The sequence below is a fragment of the Vanessa atalanta genome, chromosome Z (assembly GCF_905147765.1).
Source record: "Vanessa atalanta chromosome Z, ilVanAtal1.2, whole genome shotgun sequence".
NCBI lineage: Eukaryota > Metazoa > Arthropoda > Insecta > Lepidoptera > Nymphalidae > Vanessa > Vanessa atalanta.
The window spans coordinates 16,122,778-16,137,787 of NC_061902.1; the positions used below are offsets into that span (position 1 = coordinate 16,122,778).

General features: G+C 33.7%; 2 protein-coding genes across 4 annotated transcripts in view; one reads left to right on the forward strand and one right to left on the reverse strand.

The window, feature by feature from the left end:
- LOC125075985 (sensory neuron membrane protein 2-like) overlaps nt 1-1,617 on the forward strand; it is an 85,843-nt gene extending 84,226 nt beyond the window's left edge. The window contains exons 7-9 of the mRNA XM_047687897.1: nt 50-168; nt 464-589; nt 1,371-1,617. Coding sequence (XP_047543853.1) covers nt 50-168; nt 464-589; nt 1,371-1,577 — 452 coding nt within the window. The 3' untranslated portion in view covers nt 1,578-1,617. The remainder of the gene's footprint in view (nt 1-49; nt 169-463; nt 590-1,370) is intronic.
- Nucleotides 1,618-10,877: 9,260 nt separating this feature from the next.
- Nucleotides 10,878-15,010, reverse strand: part of LOC125076167 — a 44,740-nt gene continuing 40,607 nt past the window's right edge. For all 3 annotated transcript variants that reach the window (XM_047688157.1, XM_047688156.1, XM_047688158.1), the window contains exon 6: nt 10,878-14,980. In XM_047688157.1, the coding sequence (XP_047544113.1) occupies nt 13,237-14,980 (1,744 nt within the window). In that variant the 3' untranslated portion in view covers nt 10,878-13,236. The remainder of the gene's footprint in view (nt 14,981-15,010) is intronic.

Below are 15,010 nucleotides of genomic sequence, written 5' to 3' on the forward strand. Positions count from 1 at the left end.
TTGTTGGAAACCAAGTGACGAATTATAATAATATTATTGTTTGTTACAGGAGCTTTCTTAGTCTTGACTTATCCTCATTTCTTGTTCGCGGACTTCAGGTACAGGAACGGCATCATTGGTGTCAGCCCTTCAGAAGACAAACACAAGATTTTCGTTGAACTGGAGCCAGTAAGTTAAACTTATTACTCTATGGCCGTAGACCTACCTTGGATATATTGAAAAAAGAACAATGTTTAATTTAAAATAAAACAATATTAAATAAATAATTAATTATAAAAAAAAAAAAAATTGCAGTGAAGATGGTTGGTTACTAATAAGAACTCCAGGCAATAAAAATATATCCTTTTAATCTGATACTGTACAAAAGAAGTTTTGAGAATATTATTAAACGTTATATTTTTTGGTAATATATTTAATTTACATATTTATACTCGCAGTTTATACAACAATGTTTTTGTTCCAGCGCACGGGGACCGTCGTCCGTGGAATGAAGCGAGCGCAATTCAACATATTCATGCGTCAAATTACTTCGATCCCTGCGACGGAAAATTTGCGAACTACGCTCACGCCCCTGGTTTGGGTGGAGGAGGTTACTATTTTATTATCTGACATTTGACATTTTTTATTGAATATATGATATATGTATGACTGATTGTGGCAACATCCGTTCAGACTCTATACCTCATAATTTCACTTGTTTGTCGGTATCTCGGTTTGCGTGCTATATTTTCAGGCCCTTAATAAAAAAATACTAGTAGAGAACCCCTAGATAATATTTATTACCCTCTTGTACACAAACTCCTGATATTTATACCGAGCAGCATCACTTATCTAGATTATTCGTAAATTCTCTTAAGTATATTCAGGTCAGGTTAGACAAACGACCGAGAATACCTCACCTCATTTATATTTCCACAACTATTTACATTCTTCATAATTACTCGCACCTCACAGTAAATGGTCAACTCTATATTGTGCCATTATCATATCACATCTATGTGAAAATGTACCAGTTTTAGTTGTTAGTAGTGGTATTTTAAGCCTACATGAGTAACGGCTTCACACGTAACATTCACGTGTTTCGGTTTGAATGGCTTGTGAACTACATAGTGTAGTAACAGCAAGAGTCATTTCATTTTCGATCCCGTGGTTTGCGGTGCCGTGCTGTATAGGATGACCATTTAGCATCAGTCTCCTTTATAGTGCTCTTTTTTATTGAATTGATGTAATTTAATAAATATATATCCGAGTCATGTGACGCATGGATGTATATAAAAAAGAAAGCTAATCAGACATGGTTATTTTTTTTTTAGTTTATTTCTCCATTGTGTTTAAGGTGGCTAGTGTGACCACAAGTGATGTTTTTCCAGGGCATGTCGCTGCCCGATGAGTACGTGGACATGTTGAAGACACGACTGCTACAGAGACTGAGGCTTGTGGATATCCTCATACCTGTTATCATCGCCGTTTGCTGCCTGGTGGTAGTCATCGGCGTGGCTATATTAATACGTTCTAGGTCTGTGAGAAAAAAAGGTGACGTCACTAACGGTAGAGAGAGCATACGACCTGCGACGTGATTATTTTATTATTAATAAATATGTTAGCATTGTTACCAGTTTACGCGTTTTATTTATAATTCCAACTTTGCAATTTTTAAGTTTGTCGGTACATATTAGAAGTACTTTTTCGTAAATGGAATAGGGAACAAATTTCTACCGTTTACGATACGTACCTTGTTAAGAACAAGAGTGTTTTAAAAGTACTATCAGTGATACCTCAATATGCCCTCGGTGACGAATATCTTCATATTCTGAAACATATACTCGACAAACTTCAAATTTCAGTTTTATATCACTCGAGTCTTAAGTGAGTGCCAGGGATATCTAAATCGATACGATATAAAAAAAAAAATTTAAAATCCACGGAACCGAAACTTGTCGTTATGTTTTATATCCTACTCTACTATGTATGTATGTATTTACTAAAAATCTTAATAACTATTTTCAAAATCGTTAAAAAGTATTAGTAGTAGTAGCGGGGTTCGTGCTAATGATCTAGACTGAAGAAAAAAAAAATAACAAATATTAACTTCTATTAAGTATACCGGGAAAGCTAAATTTTACAAAAAATCTGCTCGTAACTAAAAACCTGTAGTAGTAAAACCTGTAATTTCAACCATAACTTAATACTGTATTTGAGAAAAACCAGGAGGGGAGGCGGGAGGGTGCGGTGTTGTTAATGTTCAATACACTCATGTTGGTCAAATATTGCCTGTTGAGTCTGACGTGCTTCACGTCACCTTCTTATCATGTTACTTTACAAACATGTTATACGACTGCAACTAATGTCTAAACGATGGAAATTGAAAGCTTATATAAAATATATAACGCACCGATAAAGACTTACACTCAGTAAAATATACGTCTGGAAAGAATGCAGAAAACGATTCAAAGAACAAAAAATCAAAAAATAACATATTTAATGATATAGTGAGCGAATTGGATTCCTTTATAAACTTAATAGATAATTATTTACATATCATTGATTTTTGTCATATCTTCCCCCAAAAATACTTTCCTTATATTTAAATTATTATTTGATATTATTATTATAGCAAAAAAGGGACGTAAAATTAAATTTAGCAATTGAAAATTATTGTACGTTTTCAGGGGTACTCTTGTAAGTGTACACATTGCTAAAGGGTACCTAACCCTGTATAATAGATGTGAAAAGTTAATTTATATGTTTAAGTTTAATTAGCTCTACTTCAAAACTAATGTGCATCCAGGCTTCTTTAGGCAGATCAGTAATCAGTCCCATTATAGAATATTTCTCGTGTGTGTTCAAGTACTACCATTTTTATGCTTGTTATTAATGATAACGGAATCGTACGTTACAATTTCTTAAAAACCTTTCGTTTCGTCTTATACGTCACAAATGTATGTTTGTATGTCTCTCGATGTACATTGAAAAAAAAACGACAATCAATATTTAAATTAAATTTGTGTTACGAAGCTTTAGGACTCAGGCTTGTTATAAAATAGATAGGCGGACGAGCTAATGGGCTGCTTGATGGTAAGTGGTCACCACCACCTAAAGAAATATTAACCACTTCTTAAGACACCAATAGGCCACCAAATATGTGAACTAAGATGTGATGTCTCTTGTACATGTAATTAGACTCACCCTTCAAACCACAACGATCCTGGTTAATGCCGTTTAGCTGTAGAATATATGTGAGTGGTTGGCACCTACCCAGATTGTCGTTTAGAAGTAGAAAGGGTATAGGGTAACCTACCAAGATGGGTTCGCTCAAAGCAAGTTTATAATAATTCTCTTCTTCTGGACAAAACATCGGCTGACATCGCATAAATAAAGGCGGTATTACCCAAGAGTAGAAAGCTACAGGACTTCACACTGTACAAATAACTATAGGATTGTGGGATTTTGTTGAACCATTAAGGCTTGCAATGCACAACTGAGATTCCACGACCATCTTCTGCGGAAAGTGTCGATTTGATTCATAAAAAATATGTGTCTCCTGTCATGCTACATCAACCAGTCAATGTCATTTACTGAATAGATAGACTTGATTGTTATGCGACTCGTATTTATAATATTTTATAATATCAAGTTCAATACGGTCAAACAGAAATTCTGCAACAAACATATTTTTCCAGTCCTTCAATGAATACTGGAAATGCATAAACGATTGTCGCCGATATGGCTCACGACTTATCCAATAACAGTCTAAATATCTGCACGATTTCTTTTACTTTTCTTTTTTGCTTTTTTGGCATGGATCATAATTTACGTATGTCATCTAAACACAAAAAACTTCATCGTTATGACATGTTATATATGGACCGTTCCTTGGATTAATCACGGCTGCTCCTTCCTCAATAATTTGACGTTGTAGAGCCTATAACTCACCTCAAATAACGGTCAATCCAATGCTATAATCATTATTCTACACAGACATGTAATTCCTAAGATTAGTGCATTCAATCGTACAAGCTTTCAGACTAGCAGAACCGGCCACGCGTGTTGCTACATTGTATATTAAATTATGAATATACAAATGTTGTATTGTAATGTTTTGCCAAAACCCCTCTCTGGGTCACGCCGAATATAATGGTACGAATAATATGTCTAAATTGTCAAAAGTTTTTACGTGAAAAAGAGATATTTTTATAGTTATAGATGAAGAAGATACATAATAATATCTTAATTAGTACAAATCCTACAACGAAAGTAAAACTTCATATTTGACAAATTCAATTCAAATCATTGGTTAATAATCTGTTTTGAGAGAAGTTTTAGCAAATTATATGATAAGTAGTGGTGTAATCAGATTAATTTAATAAAATTAGAGTAGAACCGACTCAAGTATCATTACAATGTCAAGTGCTATTGAGATAACTTAAAAAATAATAATTTATTTACCATTTTTATAAATTCTCGTCGGAGAACTTGGCGGCCGGGAGATCACCACCGTTCGCCGGGTGAGATGAGTGGTGTATTTTGTACAAAGAATTAAAATATAATAATAAAAAATGTGGACGAGTCTTTATCATCTCGTCAATAAAACCAAATATCTTATGAATTAAGTTTATTATTTTATACCTCCCGGAGCCCTTGAGGATTCTAAATTGCGATATTCACAACAATCATCATCATTCAGTCATCTAAAAATATTATTTATTTTTAAGTTCTTGTAATATTAGATATGGTTAATAATGAATTAATATTGAATTAATTGTACGACGCGTTTTCACCAACTTCACACATTTCACGAGTGATTGCCTGAAATTAATTACACTTTATTATTGTCTTCTTTGCAGTAAACGAAAGTAGTTTAATAAATATTACCAAGAAAATAAATTAAAAAATAAATATTACCCAAATTCGATAATTACAGAAATTGCCTACAGCTCCACCTAGTGGATCCTGGCAAAGCTACGAATATCTTCGTCTCGACAAACTGAAATTTGGCATTTTGTGAGTAAGACCTCAATCACCCAAGTCATTCAGAAGATACAGTTGATAAGCTTACCCGTTACACAATCACTAACAACGATTACAAGTATATAAAGATGAAACGCAAACCTAAAGGTATCCATATTAACCTAAACGCAAACCAAAAATGTATAATTTAAATGATACATTAAAACTATAACATCAAATTGGGTATGTTTTATGTTATCAACTTCTGAATGCAGTAAGAATTTGTCATGTCAGTATAAAATGTGTAATTCTCCCATTTAATCTTAAGCCTAAATTATATATTTAATAATAATAATTTATACATTAAATGTTTCCTTCTGTACAGCAATCAATCCTATATTTTGTCTCGTAGGTAGTATGATTTCTTTTTATAGCTGGGATTATACGGTAAGGCCATCTTACGTTATATAAATTTCTGCGTATTTTTATTAACACAATCTAAAAATTAGGATAATTACCAAGTTATTAGTTTCTTACATATAATAGTAGTAGGGTGACATATGTTAGGTAGTCTGTGTTTTTACATGATTGTAAATTTTATGAAACTTATTAGTCATAAAAATAACACGTTTTGGTAAAAGATGTTTGGATTTATTGATGGATATTGGCTCGGGTTTCAATGCAAGACTGAAAAACAATAATTGTTAACTTACCTCATTGTAAGTTTGATTTATTTTAAAATAGTAACGAGGCGAATTTCTTTTCGTATCTTCTCGTTGGTGGCTACTTTCTGAAACGGTGGTAGAGCTGAAATATTGCCGATTCAAAAACGCATTATTATATATTTTATTAGAATAAAACGCATTTGATTCGTTTGAATTTTAATCTAATTCAATGCTTTATTTACTTTTATTACATAAATCGAAAACTCTGTTTTTTTCAAGAACTTTATATGGCTTTTTGAATAAAACCGCTTGGTGCGTTACGAGGTCCAGGACGATCCCATACGAGACATTATCAACATTATTCTGGTACGATAAATATTCAAATATAGTATATATAATGTTCATATAGTAGGTTATGATTAAAGGCATTACACATGCCTCTAATTTAGCTTACGTATGGGCGCAATAGAATTCATTTAAGGATTGCCTTAATACATTTTATCATGAATATCGATTCTTAAAATAAACTAATTCCATTTTTTTTTTGTTTTCCATAGTTTTTGTTTTAGTTTATCCTTAATATAAGGAGCTATTATATAGAACAATAAGGGCAGATTGTCACAGCTCGACACAGCTACAAAGGGTACCGTAGAAAACACAGTTGGGTTTTGGAACCCATCTCGGAACACGATTGCAGTCCTTGCTTCTTAAATCTCTTTTTGTTCTCTTTATTGTTTAGATTGAGTAATGTATACCTACTTTGTATATTTTTTGACAGATATGTGAATACCTTTTTTAATTATAATATACTGGTGGCCTTGTTTCTTATTCTTATAGAATATAGACTATACATACTATTAAGATCTTCTTGTAAACTTTTAATGTTTTTTTCTTTAAAATTAATGAAAAATAATGGTCGCTCATTGAATTTTCGATTATAACGCCTGTATACATTTTGAAGGCAATGAACTAAGTTTGTCGAATGCTTCTATAAATTGCAATGGTACTCAGATGATAGCAGAACGGAGCCAGGAATAACAAAAAACGTGTTTTCCATGTATTAAATAACGATTTTAGCACGAGAAATCTGTCCGCGCTTCTCTAGGCCCCAGTGAGAAAATTTCGTAAACGGGGAGGCCATCGTAAATGATCGTTTTGCACAGAAATATGTCGAGTGCTCTGTTCAAGGATTAAATAGGTCAGTAGCGGTGAAAACCGCCAACAGCCTCGAGCCTAAAGGGTTATTTTATGGTATAGTAAGCGATCACCACCCACACCACAGCAATATTAACCATTGCTTACATCGCCAAAGCACCACCAAACTTAAATAAAGGAAGTAAAATCTTATGTCCCTCATGCCTGTAAATACAGGTTACTAGGTTAGGTTACTACTGGCTCACTCACCCTACATATCGGAACACAACAATACTGAGTAGAGGTAGAGCTGTTTAGAGGTAGAATATCTGATGTGTGGGTGGTACCTAACAACAAAACCCCACAACCAAGAAACACTCAAAAAATTTAATATAAATGATTACCTATCAGTCATTTGGCCACTAACACTGGAAATTATAAAACAAAATCCTATTTTAGGCCAGCGACCGATCCATATCGCGAAACTGGAGGAACCAATTATTTATGCTTCATTCATTTTTTTTATATTCAAATGTCTACAAAACAAAATTACTGCTACATTTTTCATGATGTAGACACGGCATGCGTTTAATATTAAGTACCAATCAATTAGCGTCTAGTCCATGACAGCAGCAGAGACCAAGCATATATATTTTTTTTGTTTAAGTTGTGTTATTTAATCTATTGAAATATTTTTTTAAAACAATTTTTAATGGGGCTATAGAACGGTAGGCAAAAATATCATAATTAGAACTGATACTATTGTAAGAGAAATACATACGGTATAAAGGCGAGTGGCTAAGAACATTTGTTCTAGAGGCAGGGAAACAAAAGGTCCTAGAGTTGGGCAGGCGAATGTTTGAACGAGGGATGGAAATTTGGATGCATTGCAGGATATCGGACGAGTCAGTAAGCCCATGAATTAACTTGTAAAGAAAGATAATATCGTTCATTTTTCTTCTAGTATGAAACGAACTTACTCTGTAAAATTTTCAGCCTCTGTATGTACGATTTAAGTTCGTGCCATTTATTATCAGTGTAAGTAAGATGATATAAAAATCTCTTTTGAACACATACATTAGCAGTCTGTAAATTTCTCACTGCTGGGTTAGCCCAGGCCTTCTCTCCCTTTGAGGAGGTTTTGGAATATATTCCACCACGCTGTTCCATTGCGAGTTGGTGGAATACACATGTGGCAGAATTTCCTTGTAATTAGACACATGCAGGTTTCCTCACGATGTTTTCCTTCACCGCTGAGCACAAGATGAATTATAAACACAAATTAAGCACATGAAAAATCAGTGGTGCCGGCCTGGGTTTGAGCCCGAAATCATCGGTTAAGATGCACGCGTTCTAACCATCTCGGCTCTCTAATAGACTTCAACACGTTCAAGTCTATTAATGTGAACCTGATAGCAAGGGCTCTATATTACACACTACAATATTCCAGGATATTTCGAACTAAAGTATTAAATAAAAGAATAGCAACACTCGTCTGCTTAAATATTTTGAACTGTCTAGTAATCAATCCAGATATTATAGGTGCTTTTTTATTATATGATCAACATATAGCCTAAAACTTAATGAACTATCGAGTATAACGCCAAGATCACGTATGCTCTTTACTTCTTGTACCTATAGTTGAACTGTCATTAATTTAATATGTCACCGACTCAGAAATAACCTTGCGCGAAAATTTTATGTACAAACATTTTGTAGGGTTGATGTTCATTTGATTTATGTAGCACCAATCACAAATATAGTTTATATCCGCTTGCAATATTAGCTTATCTAAATCACTTTTTATTACACCATAATTTTTTAAGTCATCAGCAAACAATTTAAAATTTGATTTTATTTTAAAGCATAAATCCTTTACAAAAATTAACCTATGTCCTTGAGGTACTCCTATAGCATAAGACTCAATCCATCTCAATAAAGAACCATGAATTCCTATGTTCTATTTTTTTCAATAATATCCTGAGGTTCACAACATCAAAGGCTTTCTTGAATCTGTGAATATCGAATGAATCTCTTCTTTCTAATCTAAGGCATCGGCAATTACAGATAAATTTGACACTAAATTTGATGCTGTTGATCTACCCGCCAAAAATCCATGCTGATTACAATTTATATGTTTACGTTTAAGGCCTAATATTTCCCTATGCACAATGGGACTCAAATATCTTACCACAATTTGAAAGTAAAGAAATAGGACGATAAGTAGTTACATCACCCCCTTTGTGGATTGGTATTATATGAGCTTTCTTCCAGATGGATAGGAATATACCCGTCTCCAGCTACTTATTATAAATAGTAGTTAAGGGCTTATACCAATTTTTTGCACATTTTTTTAAAAATAATGGAGGTAATTCATCGGGACCGGATGATTTATTCATATTTGAAGACAGAAGACATCTCAAAACGTCGATTTCTTCTACGAACAATTTACTTAGCGACATGACATTGCCATATGGATTACTACAATCTAGTGTTGGAAGGTCTGAATATGCATGACTTAAATTATATGTATTTTGAAAATGCTTGGAAAAAAGGACTTCATTTGGAATTGAAGTTCAGTTACTCATTTTACTTTTAAAAGCGCTCCAAAAATACCTCGTATTTTGACGTATAGTATTAGATGTGTTATTTATATAACTAGTATAACACTCTTTTATCAAAAAGTCACATCGTTCTTGTAATATTGTGTAACTAAGTTTATCCATTTCATTTTTGTAAGTTTTGTACCGTTTATGGCATTTCGCTTTTTCTCGGAGAGCTTTAATAAGAGATAAAGTACCATACAGGGAAGTTCTAATTCATAGGCAATCTAACTGGAGTGAATTCATGGATAATTGACATTAATTTCGAGTAAAATACTTCAACCATTTCATTAACATTCGAGCATCCATCCCATATGATTGTCCAATCTATAGCTTCTAGGGCAGTATTCAGCGCTTGATAGTCACATTTTGTGTAATTGTATCTTAGTATTTTATTATTTTTGACAGTGGCATGTGAAGACGCTTGTGTTGATATTATAAATGCGAAAGTAACTCTGTCTGTCAGTCGATGTTGATGAAATTTGGTACTTTGTGGTTTGGTTGACTACTTTTTCATCCCTAAAACCTGATGGCAAGCCCCTAAAATGCGAGCAGAGTCGCGGGTGACAACTAGTATGTCCTATTACTCTCAGAATCTGCCCATGCCCATGCCCATAGGCAGATTTTCTTTTACAAAAAATGTTATATTCCCTTTAGTGTTTGATTCAGCACATACAATTTAACATAATATTTTTAACTAGTTGAAAGTTGGGGGCTCACAAATTATGTCGCCGACGTTCACAATTGGTCTAGCACCGCCTATATTAAAAATATGAGAGCATAGCTGGAAAAGTATGGAGACCGAAGAGAAGAGATAGATCGATAAAGTATTTTTTATTTAATATTATAGTGTTTTAATGAAATCAGAATCATGATTCTAATTTGCAATCTTAAAAATAACGGTACCTATAAATTTGAAAAGTTGTTACGAGCATTTATCGTTTAGGAATAAGTTTCATTATACTATACCATAGTCTTCTATGTTCTGGTGTGAAGATATCCCAGGAACAGCCGGGAAACAATCAGCGACAGGCAGGAACAGTAACTAAAGCAACAAACGTGGTTTGTCGCGGACGTCGTCCGATTTACTTTACACATCCTCTTAAAACACCTTTTTGATATGGTTATGAGTAATTTAAAATTTGCCTTATTAACGACAATTATTGTAAATGTTCTAAATTGAAATGTCAGCAAGTTTAAAAAGGGTTTGTTCTGTTATGTTAAGTTAATAATTTATTTATAATCTGAACTGACATATGTAGAATAAAATAGATATTCTTTTACGGAAGTTTTACAAATTCTTATTTTGAATACCGGAACAGGCGATCTTTTCTAAGGCTATGTTGACCAAAGCTATATTCGAAATAGTTTAAAATTTAAAAACAAATACTAAACTCCACAAAACTAGCGTATTTACATTAGCATAAGTTTCAAAATTACCATCATCTACATAAATTAAGTATTTTGTGTTATAATCAATTTAGTAGGAATTGAAAGACTGTTTATTTATATACCACATATATTTAAAAGTATATATTTTAATTCTTAATTCATCTTATGAAATAACACAGATTTTTAAAAACATGTAGACTTGATTCACTAATAGCGGGTACGTGAATACGAAACCCTAGCAGATAATGTGAACGAGGAAGCGCTGCACATGGCTGGCTGGTAGACCACAGCGGCGACCAAAGACCACGCGAGCCGACCTCGACGGACAAATATTACAACATGGTTCGACAGAGTGAACTTTACATCAAAGTCTTAAGATATAGAGTACACAAGTAAGATTTCATTGTGGCGGTTAATTTATTATAATAGTTTAATCAAACAAATATTTAATAAATCTACCTTAATTAGCTAGTACGATCACTTTGGGAGCCTATACACACAGATTGATGGTATTACATAAGGTCTACTAAACTATTCGTTGGGTAATATTTAGTACTGTGCTGGGTAAATTAAAAGAAAATTTCAACATTGAGCTTTGTCTCAAGAAATAAACTCGTTTACTCCACTCGTTAGACATGGTTTATCATTAGATAAGTCTTCTTTTGTAATGGAAAAGGATCACATAGTTCCGAGGCTGATAATGAGGCTAACTGAAATTCCTTCCACCCTTGGACTAGATATAATCGACAACTAAAGCTTGAGATTTCATGTGTTAATTGACTAATCAAAATCTAATGTATAAAAATAGTTAACAAAATCAAAATTACACAACACCCAGACGGGCGACCGCGTTATCAGCCCCTCGCGATCGTTACCAAACATACATTCTCTAAGACATGAACTTATAGACAAACTTGTAAATAAATTATTTCTTTATGTCAGGAATAAAATACAATTTATACGTAATAAAATCGAAATGATATATTTCGCTAATATTATGCAAAAATCACAGAAAATACAACTTTTCGAGGGATGTACGCAGTACAACGTGCTTGTGCCCGGTTTCTGAAGCATTTTTCGGCAGTTATTTAATTCATTAATAACATCGCAATGTAAACCATTCTCAGTTTAGACTTGAGTTAACGTGTATGTGTGCTGTTTATCGGTACTCTAGCTTTATTTGACGTTTCATTTTGACACAAACGATACAACTCAGTCATTATGCTTGAACTTGAACATTCTCTTAATAAATTAACAAAAAAAAACATTTATGTGAATATTATTTAAATGCCAAAACAAATAATATTAATATAACTAATTAGAGTTTTATTAAAAGTAATAGAGTTTAATTCTTAAGTATCAGTACCCTGCAACTTAAGCTGCGAGGGAAGACTAAACATATATATATTTATATAATAATTCAACTCCAAAGAAATTACTTTTTTCCTAATATTTTTAAATATTCCACAGTAATAAATATAAGAGAGAAATAACCACAAAGCCGCTAAAATAACAGCTCATTAATGTATTTATTTATGTTGCTGTTGAAACTATTTCTTCACAAGACCCATCTAGAGGCACCCAAGGAACTGGCTATCGGTTCCACTGTTATCGAATTGCTATCCGACGTCAGTCTATTACACAACTCTTTGAACTATTATAATAGTCAGTGACAATTGAACTGGGAAATTCAAAAACCGGGCATTAGAACACTCACAGAAGAGAGGGGGGCACTTTAGACTAAACATTTACACATACAATTCAGTTTATATCGTGTTATACTAATTGTGAAAATCACATCTAATATATTTTATTTACACGACGCTGCAACTTAATCTTTACATTTCAAATAAAATATAATAAAACCGTATATTTTCAAACATACTAAACTCATACAGCATTAAAATTAACGTTTGCTCTTTATTAAATAAATTCAATTATACTCGAAGCCTTAATTCCCTTTGCGGCTAGAAAACGATAAATAAAATTATGAAATGTTCTCGTTAAAAAACTGATAAGAATAAGCGCTGATAAGATTAAAGTGAATATACTTTTGGATAGATTCTCTATTAGACACATTAAATTAGCGCTGATATTCTACGACTAACCTACGAACGCCTATTATCATATTATATTAAAGACAATGCTCTATCTCCTTCGAATTCATATTTTAATAGATAAACTGTGAAATCAATATAAGATGACATATCGAATTCCAAATAAAATATACTCCGCTAAAAATTTAGCTAATATACTGCAAAGGTTGCTTAACAGTCGATTTCATTAAATCAACCCCAACAGTACGTAGGCTCATTTAAAAATTTAACTAAAATATACTATAAAAGATATACAATATTTACAAAACTGAAATTAATTAAACTTTAGATTAAAAAGTTTCTGGTCGTAATGTCATAATAATGACATTCATAAACAACTAGAATATTATGTACAAAATATTTACAAAAATTCATTATCATACCCTATATAACGTAGCCTTACTCGAGCAAGTGACGTTTCTCATCGCCGCTGCGCTTACGCCCTTTCGCATGAGCTAACATAGTGACGAGTTTCTTGTGACTGTCGCCGACTATCCAACCGTGCTGCTGGGGGTGCTCCTGCTCGTCCTCGCCCTCCGACCAGTAGTGAGGCGGCGACCGGGGCCTTGCCGGCACGCCACTTCCTGCGCTGCGATTACTGCTATCTACCCTGCTTTCATATTCGTGTTTCTTTGAAGAAACCAGCCTGCTCGCCTTTCGATTGCTGCTCGACTGACTGTCTCTCTTCCTACCTTTCTTTTTTCGTCCGCTACCAGCGGCTACAGATTCGGCACTGTTAGGTCGTGGAGGAGCACCATCCGGTTCGGATTCGGAGCTCCAAGTCTCAGCTAGAACATTTTGCTTCCCAACAGTACATTTTCTGCGTGCTCTCTGTCTTGCAACTCCAGCATCTTCCGACAGGATGGGGTCGTAAGAGTCCACGTCATAATCATAACTGTCATATTTGGGTGTTTCTTTCTTTTTATTATCTAATTTATCTTGGTAAAACAAAGCCTTAGATTTCGATTCCTCGTAATCAAATTCATCACTTCGTCTACGTAGAGTGTCATTTGTATCAGCCGCAGTAAGATTTTTATTGCTTGATTGTAAAGGTTCGTATTTCTTTGAATGTACCTCGATTGGTGATTCAATTTTTTTCTGATCATCGTTTCGTTTCGAGGGTACCTGGTCTGAAATTGAAATTGGGTTGATATTTGGTTCCAGTTTTCTTGGGGGTGTTATAGACTTACGCCTTGTAGAAAATGATGCCAAAGATGGATGTAAAGTTGGTGAGGGTGTACTGTACTTTTGTGTTAATCCGGGTTCACTTGACAGAGTCGATGCTTGATCAGATCGTTTCAAAGATTTGTTATAACGCGATTGATCTTCTTTTTGAGGTGATATGCTAAGATACACCCGTGATGGTGGAACTTCGTCTTTATCACTAGACACTTCATCATTTGTGTCTTGAGAGGTTTTAGGTTCATTTTCTAGTAAACTATCAAACAATTGGTCTAGATTAGCTTTAGGCTTTACGATTTCTATACTTTTTGGGCTTTTTCTTTCAGTGCGCAATGCGTTATTTTTGAATATTTTTCCCATCACTGCATTTTTCTCTGTTGCTTCTTTTCTTTTGATCAGAGTCGAAGTTTTGTTGTGTTCAGGGTTTCCTTTTCCATTTCCTAATTCACAGGATAGCATACTGTTTTCAGTTTCATCATCACTACAGACATAGTCATCTGACATATAAACGAAGTCATCGCCATCAGACCCACTTTCGCTCGATATTTCAGCTAATTCGGTTTCATTTAGTGTTTTAGATGTACTAGGTAATTGTTTATTATTAATGCTTTTAAGTCTTTCCATAAGAGTCGATGGTCTAAATTCAAATACCTCAGTGTCTTCGGTGTCCATAAACTCGTAGACGTCAACTTTTTTCTGAGATAATTCTTTTGTGTAATTATTACTTTCACGGTAGTTACTTTTTTCGGAATTGGTTCGTTCTCTCTTCTTTTTAGAACCACTCTTTCTTTTTTTCCTGTGAACTTTATCATGTGGTACGATCGCTGGCATATTAATATCCGAGGTTTGAATTGATACCTTGACGCCATCAAATCCTTTTAAAGCACCCTTGGTTGGGACCGTGTTTTGCCCCTTCCTATTGTTCACTTTTTTCTTTTCAGATTTTTTTCTATTTTTGAAACTGCAACAATAAATATAAATTAAACACTTA